The following is a 15,606-nucleotide window of genomic DNA, read 5'->3' as shown; positions in this document are numbered from 1 at the left end:
TATACACCCAATTGAAGCGGAGCACAAAAGCCCACAGGAGACAATGGGAACACTCCCATAATGTTGAAAGTGCCGATGGCAAAGTTTCTTTTAGATCCACCGAAAAATTTCCAGGCTCGTTATATTTATAATGGGCATGAAACCACCTGTCCAGTGTTGGGCTGCCTCCTGCCTTTGGAAATGACATTATTAAAACATAACCACAGACTTCAGTATCTCTCATGCTGCGTGTGTGTGTGTGTGTGTGTGTGTGTGTAATTTTAGAATAATCCACTCCATTAAATAAACCCACAAAAATTTGTTTATAATTTTAGTGAAGTGACTACTTTATAGAGCATTAGGAAGCATACTTAATTTTGACATTATCTTCCCATTATGTCATTTTATAGTTGTTTTACTTGATTCACAGTTATCAGATTTTTCTAAGTACTAAGCAAGTAAAGAAAACATTGTTATGTGATAGTGTAACATAGTTATCATCCTTGTCAATACAGACTTTCATAAAAAGGAGCAAGTATGTTTCATTGTGTTTATTCTAAAACCATCCAGGCTGAATCTTCTGCAGTAATTAAAATGAACACAGAGAGATGCTGGATATGAAGGAAATTCCTGGTGGAGACGCAGTTAGAAAGCCTACCCTTGATGCCTTGGTGCACAAAAGTCAGGCCTAGTTATCACATTTTGCTCTTTATTCACATTTTCAGCCCGTCATTGTAAAAAGAATGCGATAAGGACAAGGTTTTATTGCATTTGTATTTCCAACACGGTCACACTACATGCAGCCATTCTTACTGACTCACCAATTTCATTGCACAGGGAAAGGTTCCGAGACAGATTCCTCAGCAGGGAGACTGCGGTCTTCTTCACACTTGGGTCACCAACGTGCAGCATCTTCCGGGTGTGCTGCAGGCCGTTTTCCTTCTGGACCACGGTCTGCGCTACTGACATCGGCATCTGTTTCGTGGGACACATCCTATAAATACTATTGCAATAGACTTCACAATAATGCTGTTTCTGTCGATGGCTAGAGATTGAGCAAGATGTTTTCAAAACTAGAACTGGGGCTAAATCACCATACAGATACTGTCTTTAAATCCTTATTAGGGTTTCAATTGAATTACTGGGTAAAAACAGTTTATGCAGTGTTTTTAAATATAGCATTGGGTTTGGTTAGCTACTATAATTTTTGCTTCTGTTTATAAATAAAATGGGCCTGTCTTTGCCTTTCCTTCCTATTGATCAGCCCGCCCTTTATTCACAGTTTCAGTTCATCACTGTGATATGAACATGATAAAGACAATGTTTTGGTATCACAGTTGTAGAATCAAAGTTACATTTATTGGTTGTTGGCTTAGTCGTCTTTTCTGTTTCGCCTTGTTCAAATTTTGGCATTTTACATATTTTAATCAAGTTATTTGTTTCCAAAAAAATAGTTTATTATGAAAGAGACACTGGGCTTTTAAAAAAAGAAATGCATTGCTAGTCAGACCATCTGTAAGTCTATGCTCTGTGTCAGAGGCTCATATGCTAGTTGTGGGACCAGGTCCTCTAGAGGCAAATCTCTAGAATTAGGCTGGTCGCCTGCTTTCACAGGGCATCTGAGTTCCGACTAGGCCCTTCCTAGCACCAGCAAACCTCCAACAATGCCAATGCCTGCTGGAAGCAGATCCACCCTTGCTGCTTGACGCAGTCGCTGCAGGGAAGAAACATCTGCACTGCTTATGTTTCAAGGGACCTGGCGTATATGACATATGTTTGCTCCCCCTCTTAAGCGCTATGTGTTTTAACCAGGACCACCTCCCCGAGAAATGTTGTTTCCCCAGGTTAGGGGTTAACAGGACGAAGGAAGAGAATAAATCAGTGAAACCCCCTAGTGTTACAGAAATACCATGTACTACTTATGAAGAACCTGGACTATGACTGTTGGCAGTAAATTTGGGACTTGTTTGGCCCGCATCCCCAGGGGTCTGCCCACCAGGGAAAGCACCAAAGCCTATACCCCTGGAGACCCATCGACACAGGGCAGTCCCAGGGAAGGCAAGCAGCGAGGCTGGGAGGACATAACCTTTACTGGGTAGGAGAATCTCCTTCAGTCACTTCCTTGTAGCTTATCAGTAGAACAGTGACCTTGGAATAGCCCTTATAATGGAACACAGAGATTAACCTAGACAAGATTAAAATCAACAGAACTAGATAGAGACAGGATTTTTGGCAAAGGTCAGATAAGAAACAAGGAACTGTAGAACGTTACCCAAAACATACCATGATGTAATTATAGAGGCATGCTTATAGGATCAAACGGTATAAATACAGATGTAAGAGGACACTAAAGGGAGAACCCAACTATGCTGATCACCTGAAAGCTGCCTCCATGTCATTTCTTCCACACCTTTGGGAACCCCTGGACCTGCTGGGGCTGGACCCCAACAAATGCCTTAGCTTGTGTGTCGGCAACTTTATAGAGTTCTATTCGAAGCTAATTTGAGGTCACCATGCCAGAAATTTCTGCAGTTCATGACCATTCTTCAGGGTGTATCTTCTCTGTTTATCTTATTCAAACACAGCTTTCCCCCTCCCTCCCCCCCCTACAGATTGCTGTCCTTACGTTCTCCACTGTACCTTTTAGAACAGGGGCTCTTAATATAGGGCCCAATATAGATTTCAGGGAGGGGACAGGTGGACCTTAAAACTATTCTTGTGTTTATCTCTCTCAGGGAAAGGGCCCATAACTTTTATTAGATACTCAGTCTCCTTGACTCAAAAAAAGTTCAATAACCACTGAGAAGAATCCTCCCCTGTAGCCATTCTAGACAGGAGGCAATTTATTCTGTACAACCCCCGTGTCTCAGGCACAGAGGTGGGCTTTGGATTCCTCTCTCTTCCCAATGGCTCATCTAGATATTTGTCTTTCCTCATATGCAAAACTCTGCTCTCCTGAGTCACTGCTATCCAGCTCTGTCACTCACACAGCATTTTCTTTGTCATCTCAAGACCTATTGGTCCTTTCCCAACATCTACTGGGGGCTTTAGAGCCTTCTCCTCCTCCTACCCATCTATCCATTATAGATGACCACATCAATTACCTCACCGTTCCTAGGCTTCCTAAAGGTCAGTTAGGAACACAAGGTTTATGGAGTGGATTTTTTCTGGAATTATGTATAATGGCTTGCTTCTCATGTTTTTCTATTCAGTGATTCTTTTTAGAAATTACAAAACCAAATATTGTTGTTAATCACACCATCTAAGCATAACAAAGTTAGGAAAATAATCAGAAAAGATATTCATAAAAGTAAAAGTGTTAATAAAAAGCATCTCCTAACTTACAAAAACAGAGTCCTTGTAACATTGTCCCATGTTGCTAATAATTTCTCCTATAAATCTCCAGGCAAGTTCGATTCTCATAACCTTGATTCTGGATTAATACCAGTTCACTGTAGGCCTCCTTTCAGGGGACCGGACTGGTCAGGGGTTACACACAATAAGGGCAGTTATGAAGATATCTCTGTTGCTTGGATTCCATGAGAGATCTTGGATTGCAAGAGGCTAAAATCCAACCTTAAAGGGTTTGCTCAGTCAGTCATCCTTAGAGCATAACAAGCTTAAACACACACAGACACAAAGTGCAATTTAATTTCTGACATTTTCTTTTAAAAAAATCTTTGTTGAAAGTATTATTATGTCCCTCCCCCCCACCCTCCCCTTGAGCCCTTCTAGCCCACACCCACCCTCTGCCCCAGGCCTTTACAACCCTATTGTCAGTGACCATGGGTTATGCATATATGCATACAAGTTCTTTGGTTAATCTCTTCCCACCTACCCACCCTCCTCTGCCGTCCCCCTGATGTTCCAAAGTCTGTTTCATGCTTCCATATCTCTGGATCTATTTTGCTCATCAGTTTATTTTATTCATTAGATTCCACAAATGAGTGAGATCATGTGATACTTATCTTTCTCTGATTTGCTTATTTTGCTTAGCATAATACTCTCCATTGACATTTTCTTGTAAGTTGGCTGCTGGTTAATAAGAAGGCTTCTGTGGTTTGGGAAAGGATAGTAGTTTTGGGAAACTCAGCATGGAAAAACGAGAAGGTAAGGTAATAAATTAATGTCCCTGTGTCATTCAGGTCTCTTTGATAGTTTCCCACTTCTGTTTGTGCACAAGTACATTTTACAGAAAATAAATAAGATCGAAAGTTTATTCATACATATTCTTAACCACAGTGCTAAGATAAATGTTGGTTTTAGTACTGAACAATTTGATTCAGAGCAGAGCAAGCTTCTGTGTAAACTCATTGAAGAATGAATATGATTTCTCAAATGAAGAATAAATAATATTTTTGTTATCTATAAGATGTTTTTCCCTATAAGGATGGATACTTGGCACCTGGCCATACCATGAATTATTCTGAGGGGGTTTATTTTAATCATTTTATGATCAAGGCAAATAATTTTAGTTCAAATAGTTACATATTTATAGAATCCCCGACTATGTGTAGCGAGGTGCAAAATATACGGCGGTGGGAATAAGCTTGTACTGTTTTATATATTTTGACTTTGCTCATATAAAGTAAGTGAGAAGCAGTTCTTATTGTATAGTTAAAGCTCTTGGACACCAAAGCACAGATGTCCTTTCCAACTCCATACTGCAGTGGACATCTGTTGTGTTTGCCTGCCCAGCATTTATCATTCCTTTTGGTAACAACACTCTGATTTTCCACTGAGATGCTACTACTCCTTTACCATTTCAGTCTATTTCAGTGGTAGAAGTGTCAGTGACCCTCCCCTGCTCATATCCATGCCTCTGAAATTCACATGTGGGCACATGACCCAGACCTGGCCAATCAGAACATCTCATAGACTCCTGGCCCTGGTACTGATTCAGAAATGGGTAAGGAAGACTAATTCTCTGAGCTCTTTAAAAAAATACACACACACACACACACACACACACACTAGAGGCCCAGTGCACAAAATTTGTGCATGTGTGTGAGGGGTGGTCCCTCAGCCTGGCCTGCACCCTCTCTAATCCAGAACCCCTTGGGGGATGTCCGACTGCCAGTTTAGGCCCAATCCCACAGGGGTTGGACATCCCTCTTGCAATCCAGGACTGCTGGCTCCTAACCACTCACCTGCCTGCCATCCTGATCTCCCCCTAACAGCTCCTCTGCTGGCCTGATCACCCCTAACTGCCCTCCCTGCTGGCCTGATCACCCCTAACTGCCCTCCCTGCTGGCCTGATCACCCCCAAACTGCCCTCCCCTGCTGGCCTGATCACCCCCTATCTGCCATCCCCTGCTGGCCTGATCACTCCCTAACTGCTCCCCCTTCTGGCCTGACCGCCCCAAACCGCCTCTGCTTAGGCCCCTACCACTGTGTTTTTTTCCAGAAGGATGCCTGGAAGATGTCTGGTCTAATTAGCATATTACCCTTTTATTAGTATAGATTTCATTAATTTCAGAGAGGAAGGAAGTGAGAGAGAGATAGGAACATCAGTGATGAGAGAGAATCATTGATCGGCTGCCTCCTGCATGCTCCACACCAAGGATTGAGCCTGCAACCCAGGTATATGCCCTGACCGGGAACCAAACAGTGACCTCCTAGTTCATAGGTTGATGCTCAACCACTGAGCCACACTGGTCTGAGTTCTTAACACATTGCAGACAGGCCATGAAGATTCTTGTGTTTTCTGTTCTAAGGGTTGTGGACAATTATGAGAATTCTTTAAAAAGATATTTGCTTGTAAGAACATGTAATAAATAACTTCAAAATGCAATGGGTATTTAATTTTAAAGTGTGCCTTTAACATTTATGTAAAACATTTTTTGTACTTGTTCAATAGAAACTTATCTGGCCACTGTGTAAAACTAGCAATAAAACTACTGGTCCACAATTTGTTAATAGAGCTACTGGGCAAAAGTAATTTATTTTCTTATGGGGACATAGAGCTGGATAAAATGTAAGCCTGAAATCATTAGTGCTATCTGTGCTACAACATGAGGAGAGCTGTTAAGAATGACACCAACAGCTGTGGCTAGTGTGGCTCAGTTGGTTGCTGGATTGATTCCAGGTCAGGGCACATACCGGGGTTGTGGGCTCTATCCCTGTAAAGGGTGTACAGGAGGCAGCCGACTGATGTTTCTCTCTTTCTCTCCCTCTCCCTTCTTCTCTCTCTAAAAATCAATCAAAAATCTTTAAAAAGAAAAGAAAAGAAACCAACAGAGGGAAATGAAGCCTAGATATAGTCATAACTCCAGTTTCTGGGGCACCTACATTCCACCATGACAGAAGGAAGACCCACCTGGACTTTGCAGTTATGTAAGCAAGAAATTAATCTTTAAAAATTGTTTTTTAAAACTTAAGTCAGTTTAGGTGGGATTCTGGGACTTGTAACTGAAAGAGCTAAGACAAGTATCAGTATGTATGAGTCCTTCACTCACAGTGACCTGGCTTGGCAGAAGCTGAACGTTCTGGAACCCTGCGACTCTCTGGCAATTCCTGAGAGGCCTTGAACTGGTATTCATCCAGAATCAACAGGACAGAGAACTGTCTTAACTGAAGGGAGAATGTTTTTGTTCTTACCTCACCGTCTCATCTTTGAACCTAATGTAGGTATGTCTATAATGGCATTACTTTACAAAGTAGGAAAACAGGCATGATACTCACTGGGCCACTTCCTGCCGTGAGATTCTGGAGAGCTCCCAAAGATGCTTCCTGGGTGTAGCTTCGGCCACTTTTGGCGATCAAGGACAAATACATCCGGGTCACGATGGAGTGCCACAGCCACTCCACACCCTTGGGGTTGCTCTTTTCTTCGAGCATCGGCATGTCCTGGTATTGCTAACCACACACACGATAAGATCTAGAATTAATGCCTTCAAGGGATTTCGACAATTCCACACCCAAACCAAGAGACTAGGAACACTGACTAGTCTAGAGAGACTCATAATTTGTATAGTAAGAAGCCCCTGAAATGGAAATGAAAATGCAAATATGTATGATTCCCTATCACTTCACTTTAAGCCCATGATGACCATTTCTGCCTAGCAACATCCCATACCCTCAACTTTCCATTTCACTGTGAGAAAGAACTCAGAGCATAAAGCAAAGGCTGCCCTAGAACAGTTTCCAGGCTGCTGGTAAACGGAAAGCTAAATTAGGCACAAACGCTCTGAAGATAAGAAACACAGGCCTCTTCCCTCCGAGTCCAGTGAAGTGTCCGGGATCACATCAGGATTCTAAATTTACCAGTTGTTCTCCAAGTTCACAAACACCACGACACCCCGAGGAGTAGGCGAGGTCACATTCTTTCAGTTTCCATAAAATGCCAGTGTGAACAGTATTCCTTCTTACGGATTTGCGTTTAGGATGTCCGAAGTTTGTTTTTAGAATGTCCAAATCTGAATATCTGGGCTGTTTTTAAATGTTGAAACTTTATAAACCGTTGGCCATGGTGCATTAAGCCTATTTCCTAAGCAATAGGCCATAAAGCAGTACGGTTTTAATGGCTAACAATGCAAATCTAGAGCCGAATTGCCTGGAACTGAATCTCATCCCCTCTATTAATTTGCTGAATAATTCTGGGAAAACTGATTAACCTTTTTGTACCTCTGTTTCCTCTTCAATATATGAGGGTATTAATCATACACACATTGTAGGGTTGATGTAAGGATGAAAAGAACTCAAAATAATGCCTGACATGAGGGGCAAGCAAAAGTAGGTCTACAATTGTTCATATGAAAATTAATTCAATAATTAATAAATAATAATACAAGAATAAACCCTATGCTTTGTGTACTCACAACTGGAAACCTACTTTTGCCAACCCTAGTATACTAAGTACATGGAAATGTACATACATAACCACTTTTTCTTTCCAAGCCCTCCCAACATACCTCTTTTACTTTCCTGCTTCGATTGCCAAAACACCCAATACTTTTATTGTTGTCCATCTGGATATTCCGGTTTTGAATATAGTTACTTTGGGAATATTTCTCTGGGAGCTCTGCCTCCAGCTGGTAGGAGAGGTTATGAAGAATGCACACACAGTTCTCTGTGGCCTGAGAAAACACACAAATATTAATCAGATACATATAGACATCCCTTTGCAAGTGTGATATCACAGGACTTACTAGGCTTTAGATCTTACAAGGTTTACTGGATGCTTGGACTATAGGGAACCTGGGGAATAGAATGAGTATGGCCGGAAAGGCTAAGGCTAGACCACCAATGATCACAAACACAGTGCTAAGGTGCTGAGGCTGAATTTCTTAAACATTGGCGAGCCCTTCTGGTTTACTGTTTAGAGTGGGTTCAGAATGACTCGGCATTTTTTGTATATAACTTAGTAGCCATGTGGAATTGGAAAACAGGAGGAGATGTTGTTTGTAGGGGCCAATCAGGAGCCAATTGCAATGATCAATATGAAAGTTGCACAACCTAGGACCGCAGAGGTAGGCAGCATTAGGGAGGAATGATGAACCAAAAGACATTTTGCAGGAAGAATGGACATGACTTATTGCTGTGGGATGTGAGGAGAGGCAGTGAGACATTACCCATCTTTCTGTTTTTATTTGGTGGATGGTGGTGATTATGAAGAAAGATTACACAGAGAAGGAGCAAGTTTGGGAGGAGGGAAGAGATGAATTTAAGTTCATTGCTGAACATGGAGCATTTGGGCTCCTTTCAAATATCTATGCAGAGTTGTTAAAGGGATAGTTGGAATTTAAGTCTGGAAAATAGAAAAAAATGGGGCTTGATATATTTTAATATTTTTAAGTGTGTATGGGAAATCCTCAGCCCAGTAAATGAGTTAAGGAATAAAACTAAACCCAAACTACTACTTTAAGAATACTCTGAAGAGTCTTAGTAAGACAAAATAATTCAACATGTAAGATATTTAACTCTTGCATCACCTTGTCGTCTGGCTGGTAATCTGCAATGGTTCCTCTGACATAATGGACCAGCGAATCAATCAGTCCATCACACCGTCTCATCACTTTCCTCCCATCAGGGCCAGCTGAACTCATGTTTCTAACAGGAAAAACAAACAAACAAAAAGCCATCAGGCATAGGACATGTATCCAATAGGCCTCTGTTTCAAAGCTTTACTTGATGCTTCTTCCAAGGGTTTGGAAAACTAGCAAATTTGTCAAAGAGTGACAGTATTGCCCTGTGGTCTCCATCAGTTGTTCAGTGGTCATTAAATCTGGACACAGCTTTTAAATATATTCATACTAGAGGCCTGGTGTATGAAATTCATGCACAGGATCGGGGGGGCAGGGGGGGAAGGGTCTCTCAGCCTGGCCTGCACCCTCTCCAATCCAGTACTCCTTGGGGGATGTCCGACATCCCTCTCGCAATCTGAGACTGCTGGCTCCTAATTGCTCACCTGCCTGCCTGCCTGATCGCCCCTAACTGCTCTCCCCTGCCAGCTTGATCACTCCTAACTGTTCTCCCCTGTCGGCCTGATTGCCCCTAACTGCTCTCTCCTGCCGCCCCTAACCGCCTCTGCCTTGGCTCCCGCCACCGTGGCTTTGTCCGGAAGGAGGTCCAGACTAATCAGCATATTACCCTTTTATTAGTATAGATAACATGTCACCATCAATAAAAGTCTCTTAAAAAAAAAAAAAGTCTCTGCTTCATTCCAAGCACCAAGATCATAGCATTATTTACTTAATCTTCACCCATTTTTGAGAGGGTACTCATATGAGGCAAAGATTTTGCAATTAAAAGGACAAATGACAAAATAGACATTGTGCAGTAGGATAGCCAAGTTCCAACTTGCTCTGTGACTTAACTCCAAGGTACAGAGAGTTACTTAAATTTATTAGGCCTCAGTTTCCTCATTTATAAAGATAGGGTGCTGGACTCTTATTATTTGGGGTTTTTTGTAGGTTTCAGAGTAAACTGTTATTGGCAAATATTAAACCAAATGCACTAAAATGTGATTATTCTGTAACTAAAATGGCAGAAAGTCATGAAAAATGCAGGGTTTCACAGTGTGTTCAACCTAAGTAAAAAAGCATGACCTATAAATATCTTTGCACTTAGTCTATTTCTAATTTTGCTAAGCTATGACACCTTTCTATAAACAGTAACTAAATCCACAAGCAGAGATTGTTTCCTAATAGAGAAATAAAGTTTATCAAATATTAGAAAGTAATGCATTTGGGGATCATGTTTCAGATTCAGATCATGTTGATATTCAGGTATTATTATTACCATGTTCCTTTGGATTAAGTTTTTCTTGTTAGCATTAACCATTAAAAAATACCGCCACCCCAAATGTTAATCTCCTTGTCAACAAAAATGGCAAAAGATTAATGCCTTTTGCCAACTTCAATTGCTAAGAACTATTACTATAAAATTTATTAGACTAGTTCCTTTGACTGGTAGGTAGAATATTCAAAGCACATTGAAGACTTATTTATAATGTCTCAATGTCATTCTGAACATCAAAAGAACTATAATTCTAAGAACTTTTGGGGTATTATTTTCTTCATTTTAAAAAATAATATATTGCTCTAAGTAATTTCAAAAAGATTTTCTGCTCCCAAATACTACTTTCAATTCATAATGTCAAAGAACAAATGTGTCTGGCATTATAGCAAGAACTAAAGGAAATAACACACAGCACTATGTGTTCTCTGCTCCCATGGAGATGACATCTATAGGGTGAAACTGATGATGCCTGACTGTTTTTAACCAACAAAAATGCAATTTCATGATTCAACCTAATAGTTGAGGAGATAAGACTAATACACCTAAAACTAAGGATACTAACAACTTAATGGTTGCTGAATTGATACAACCAATTTTTTATTTTAACAAAATCCCTTCTGTGACCTCAGTTCTCTTTTGAAATTTCTAATTAAAGATTCACTTCCTTACTTAATTTTCACTATACCTGAAAACCTTTGACACTTAAAAAAATCCTCATCTGAAGAGAGAGGAAGGGAGGGAGAGGTTTGCGGGGAGAGGAGAGAAACTGGGGATCAAACCCACAATTCAGGTATGTGCCCTGACCAGGAATCAAACCAGCCACCTTTCAGTGCACTGGACAATGTTCACTCCAGTCAGGCAAAACTTTGATATTTGGTCCATTAAAAAGATAATGAGGAGAAACCAAGATGGCGGCATAGGTAAACACCTGAAATTGCTGCCTCGCACAACCACTTCAAAACTACAACTAGAAGACACAATGGACATCATCCAGAACCACAAGAAGGCTGGCTGAGTGGAAATTCTATAACTAGAAGGAAAGAGAAAAGCACACTGAGACTCAGAGGAGGTGTGGAAGTAAAGTGCAGAGGTACGGAGGTGCACGCAGAAAGGACTGGCAACTGAGGACATGGTTGTCTTTTTCAATTGGGAGGGAGTCTCAAGCTCCTGACTGTTCTGAAATTCAGTTCTGGGCGAGTCTCTGGGGAGAAACTGGACAGACTGGCATCAGTCGGAACTCGAGGGCGGCTTTCTCTCAAAGGTGCTTGAAGCGATTACTGCAGGACACTGAGACCTGGGTCCTCTTAGGGCAGGGCTAAGGATCAGCCATAGCTGTTTGCTCCACCCTGTTGATTCCCTGAGACCCTGTCCCACCCAAGCTGTGGGCAGAGGCCTTTGCATATGAATGGCCTGGCCCTTTGCAATCTAAAATTACCTAACAAACTGCAGCTAGGTCAGAGAGACCCAGAACCTCCAAAAGAAGGCCCAAGGCCCCACAGTACCTTGCATTGCTTCACAGCTGGGCCTCATCTGAGCACCTCCAAACCCCAAACAAAGAAGAGGAATCTGCAGATCTCTCCGTAGCTGCTGCTGGGTAGCCTCAGGCAGAGGCTAAATTAGCACCTCCTTAGAGATCCAAGAGCCAGTGTACCCAGTGGTCAGAGTGGGACCATCCAGATTACAACTCCTCAGATACATAAGGGACAAACTCAGGGGGCAGACTCAGTGAGCATCAAGCCCCACTGAAGCAAGTGTTGCCCCATAAGGGTGTCTCCAGCACAGAAGTTCTCCCACCATAGACACAGCTGAGTCTCATAGCCAATTGGCCTGGAGGTCAATTCCTCCCAGTGATACCAACAACAACCAAGGCTTAACTACAACAAGACTGTGTAAAAAGCCCAAAGGGGTGCACCAAGAGTGTCCACCTCAGGTAATTGGGGAGGCTGAGCAACTGGGCCCTATGGGGCACCTAGCGCACAAAGCCACTCTATCAACACAGGGAAGCAGCCAAAATGCAGAGACAAAGAAACAGATCACAAATGACAGAAATGGAGGAAAGCAAACTACTGGATATAGAGTTCAAAAACCACGATTATAAGGTTTTTCAAAAATATTCTAAAACCACTGATAAATTTAGTGAGACCCTCGATAAATCTAGTGAGACCCTTGAGGATATGAAAAAGGACCAACTAGAAATTAAGCATACACTGACTGAAATAAAGAATAATATACAGAGATCCAACAGCAGACTAGAGGGTCGCAAGAATCAAGTCAAAGATTTGAAATACAAAGAAGCAAAAAACACCCAACCGGAAAAACAAAAAGCAAAAAGAATCCAAAAATATGAAGATAGTGTAAGGAGCTTCTGGGACAACTTCAAGCATACCAACATCTCACTTATGGAGGTGCCAGAAGAGGATAAGATATTGAAAACCTCTTTGAAGAAATAATGACAGAAAACTTCCCCTACCTGGTGAAAGAAATAGACTTACAAGTCTAGGGAGCGCAGAGAACCCCAAACAAATGGAATCCAAAGAGGACCACACCAAGACACATCATAATTAAAATGCCAAGAGCAAAAGACAAAGAGAGAATCTTAAAAACAGCAACAGAAAAACAGTTAGTTACCTACAAGGGAGTACCCATACGATTGTCAGCTGATTTCTCAACAAAAACTATGCAGGCCAGAAGGGAGTGGCAAGAAATATTCAAAGTGATGAATAGCAAGAACCTACAACCAAGATTACTTTACCCACAAAGCTATCATTCAGAATTGAAGGTCAGATAAAGAGCTTCACAGATAAGAAAAAGCTAAAGGAGTTCATCACCACCAAACCAGTATTATATGAAACGCTGAAAGGTATCCTTTAAAAAGAGGAAGAAGAAGAAAAAGGTAAAGATACAAATTATGAACAACAAATACACATCTATCAACAAGTGAATATAAAAATCAAGTGAATAAATACTCTGATGAACAGAATAAACTGGTGAATATAATAGAATCAGGGGTATAGAAAGGGAGTGGACTGACAATTCTTGGGGGGAAAAGGGTGTGGGGGGTGTGGGAAGAGACTGGTCAAAAATCGTACACCTATGGATGAGGACAGTGTGGCAGGGCGGTAAGGGCAGAGGGTGTGGTGGGAACCGGGTGGAGGGGAGCTATGGGGGGGGAAAAGAGGAACAACTGTAATAATCTGAATAATAAAGATTTAATAAAAAAAAGATAATGACTGGGTTCATAACCTGCTAATAAAACCATTTTACTATATTTTTTTTTCCCAAGAAATGATCATTTCAATTAAGATCCTCTATCTACTTTCTGAGCCTGTCTCCTTATTTTACACATGGAAAAACTGAGGTCCACAGAGTGTAGGTTACTTTTCCAGGTAACAGCAATAGTGGTCAAGTCAGGATTGGAGAGCTGGTCTTTATGCTGTGCTCCTGGTTGCTCCAGAGTGGAGCAAAGTTCATCTGACATTCATTCAGTCTGGCATTTGCTTAGCAAATACCATACATCCCCAATTCCAAGACAATGTTATCACATTTTAAAGCTCCCCTTTGACCTTTTCAACTTCTGGCTTAGAAAAATGGCAGTATTTTAAGAATGCTTTGACAAATCAAAGATCTGTCTTTCTCACTAGCTAAATCCACTACATACCTTACAGAAGGATGGCTTAGCTTTGTTCAACTTCAGGGTGTTTATTTTGGGTGGGAATGGTAATTCAGTTTGGCAGCACTGACAGTTCACACGCACTAACTGTTGTCTTGTAGTTTGGTATTATCCAGACTCTCCTTGTTTGAAATGGGACTTATCAGGGATTCCTGGCAGTTGATACTTTTGCTGACAGAAAGCACATGGAACCCACTGCTTCAGTATTTGGTCCTGCATATCAAAAATAGTTCCTACCTTACTCAACCACCCAGAAATATAAGTGGTAAGGGTGTATTACTTTATAGGACTACATCTATGAATAGAAGTCATTAATTAGAAAGGAATTTGCTATTGTACCACCCAATAATTATTAGAAATTAATATATCCATTGTAAAGTATTATTTTCAACAGCTAATACTTCAGTTTGTGGGAATCAGAGAATTAACATGGCTAATCTTAGGCAGAATTGATCTTTTTACAGTGTATCTCCTGAATCCTGAGAAATATTTACCTATAACTTTTTCCTATGTATAGCCAAATAAAGGTTTAATATGGAAAAATAACTCAAAACTATAAATAAAATATATCAAAACAATTATCTTGTTGAAAAGTAAAAGAGAATGAGCATACAGAGTAGTTACTCACTAAAAATTGATTATTAGATTTACCAATGAATATACTGGATATGTTTAATTTAGTGTCTATTGTTAAATTTGATTAAACAATGAGTTTATTTTCGGCAGGTATAATCCAACAGAAGTCTGGGTAAATGTATGAGTACCTTGTAGGAAACTAAAACTGTATACTATTGTATACTAAAGTTAAAATTTAAAAACCAGGTCCTAGACTGGGGGTAGGAGGCTGCTCATCCCCTCAGAAGGGGGAAATGGAGAAGAAGATAAACAACTCTTCACATAAAGGCAGGATTATTTTGAAGGTCTGTACCTCCACTGGGCCTGAATGAGAGGATGCAGCTGGAACTGTAATCTGTGTTTGAAATTAAGAATTTTTTTCTGGTAATATGACTTATAAGGGGTGAGAAGAACAGAATCTGAGCTCTGTAGGTCTCTGAATAAAACTTCACATATTTAGGAGGATTCAGGTGTTTTATCTGAAAGCAAATCAGTGATTCATGACTCATCCCTGGACCACTTATCTCATATGTTCCTGAATGTCACAATGAAAAAGAGAAAAAAAAAAATCAAACACTCTGCATCTTACTGGGGTTAAAAGGAAGAATGGTATGTCTTTGTTAAGATGAATGACAGTGTGACTGAACCTTAAATTCATATGGCACACCAAAGAATGGACAACGCCAGATGATAAAAGCAGCTGCCGTTTAGTGTGTGTGCTAGATATTATCGTAGGTACTTTACAAATATCATGACCTGTAACTTTCTTTTTTCTTTTCTTTTTTAAAATATTTTTTATTGATTTTTTTACAGAGAGGAAGGGAGAGGAGGGATAGAGAGTTAGGAAGATCGATGAGAGAGAAATATTGATCAGCTGCCTCCTGCACACCCCCTCCTGGGGATGTGCCCACAACCAAGGGACATGCCCTTGACCAGAATCGAACCTGGGACCCTTGAGTCCGCAGGCCGACACTCTATCCACTGAGCCAAACCGGTCAGGGCATGACCTGTAACTTTCACAAAATTTTTGAAATTAAGGTTTGTAAAACTCTCATTCAGAATCCTGACCTGTGACTCTTGTTTAAAACAGAATTGCCTGC

General features: G+C 40.9%; 1 protein-coding gene across 1 annotated transcript in view; it reads right to left on the bottom strand.

Moving 5' to 3' along the window:
• PKP2 (plakophilin 2) overlaps positions 1 to 15,606 on the bottom strand; it is a 77,698-nt gene that overhangs the window by 11,525 nt on the left and 50,567 nt on the right. The window contains exons 7-10 of the mRNA XM_036299498.1: positions 8,913 to 9,030; positions 7,893 to 8,057; positions 6,664 to 6,837; positions 801 to 954 (exon numbers count right to left, since the gene is read on the bottom strand). Of these exons, the coding sequence (XP_036155391.1) occupies positions 801 to 954; positions 6,664 to 6,837; positions 7,893 to 8,057; positions 8,913 to 9,030 (611 nt within the window). The remainder of the gene's footprint in view (positions 1 to 800; positions 955 to 6,663; positions 6,838 to 7,892; positions 8,058 to 8,912; positions 9,031 to 15,606) is intronic.

This window comes from Myotis myotis, unplaced genomic scaffold (assembly GCF_014108235.1).
Source record: "Myotis myotis isolate mMyoMyo1 unplaced genomic scaffold, mMyoMyo1.p scaffold_m19_p_3, whole genome shotgun sequence".
NCBI classification, from domain to species: domain Eukaryota; kingdom Metazoa; phylum Chordata; class Mammalia; order Chiroptera; family Vespertilionidae; genus Myotis; species Myotis myotis.
Note: the sequence above shows the minus strand (reverse complement) of the source record. Positions and strands in the feature narration are given on the sequence as shown.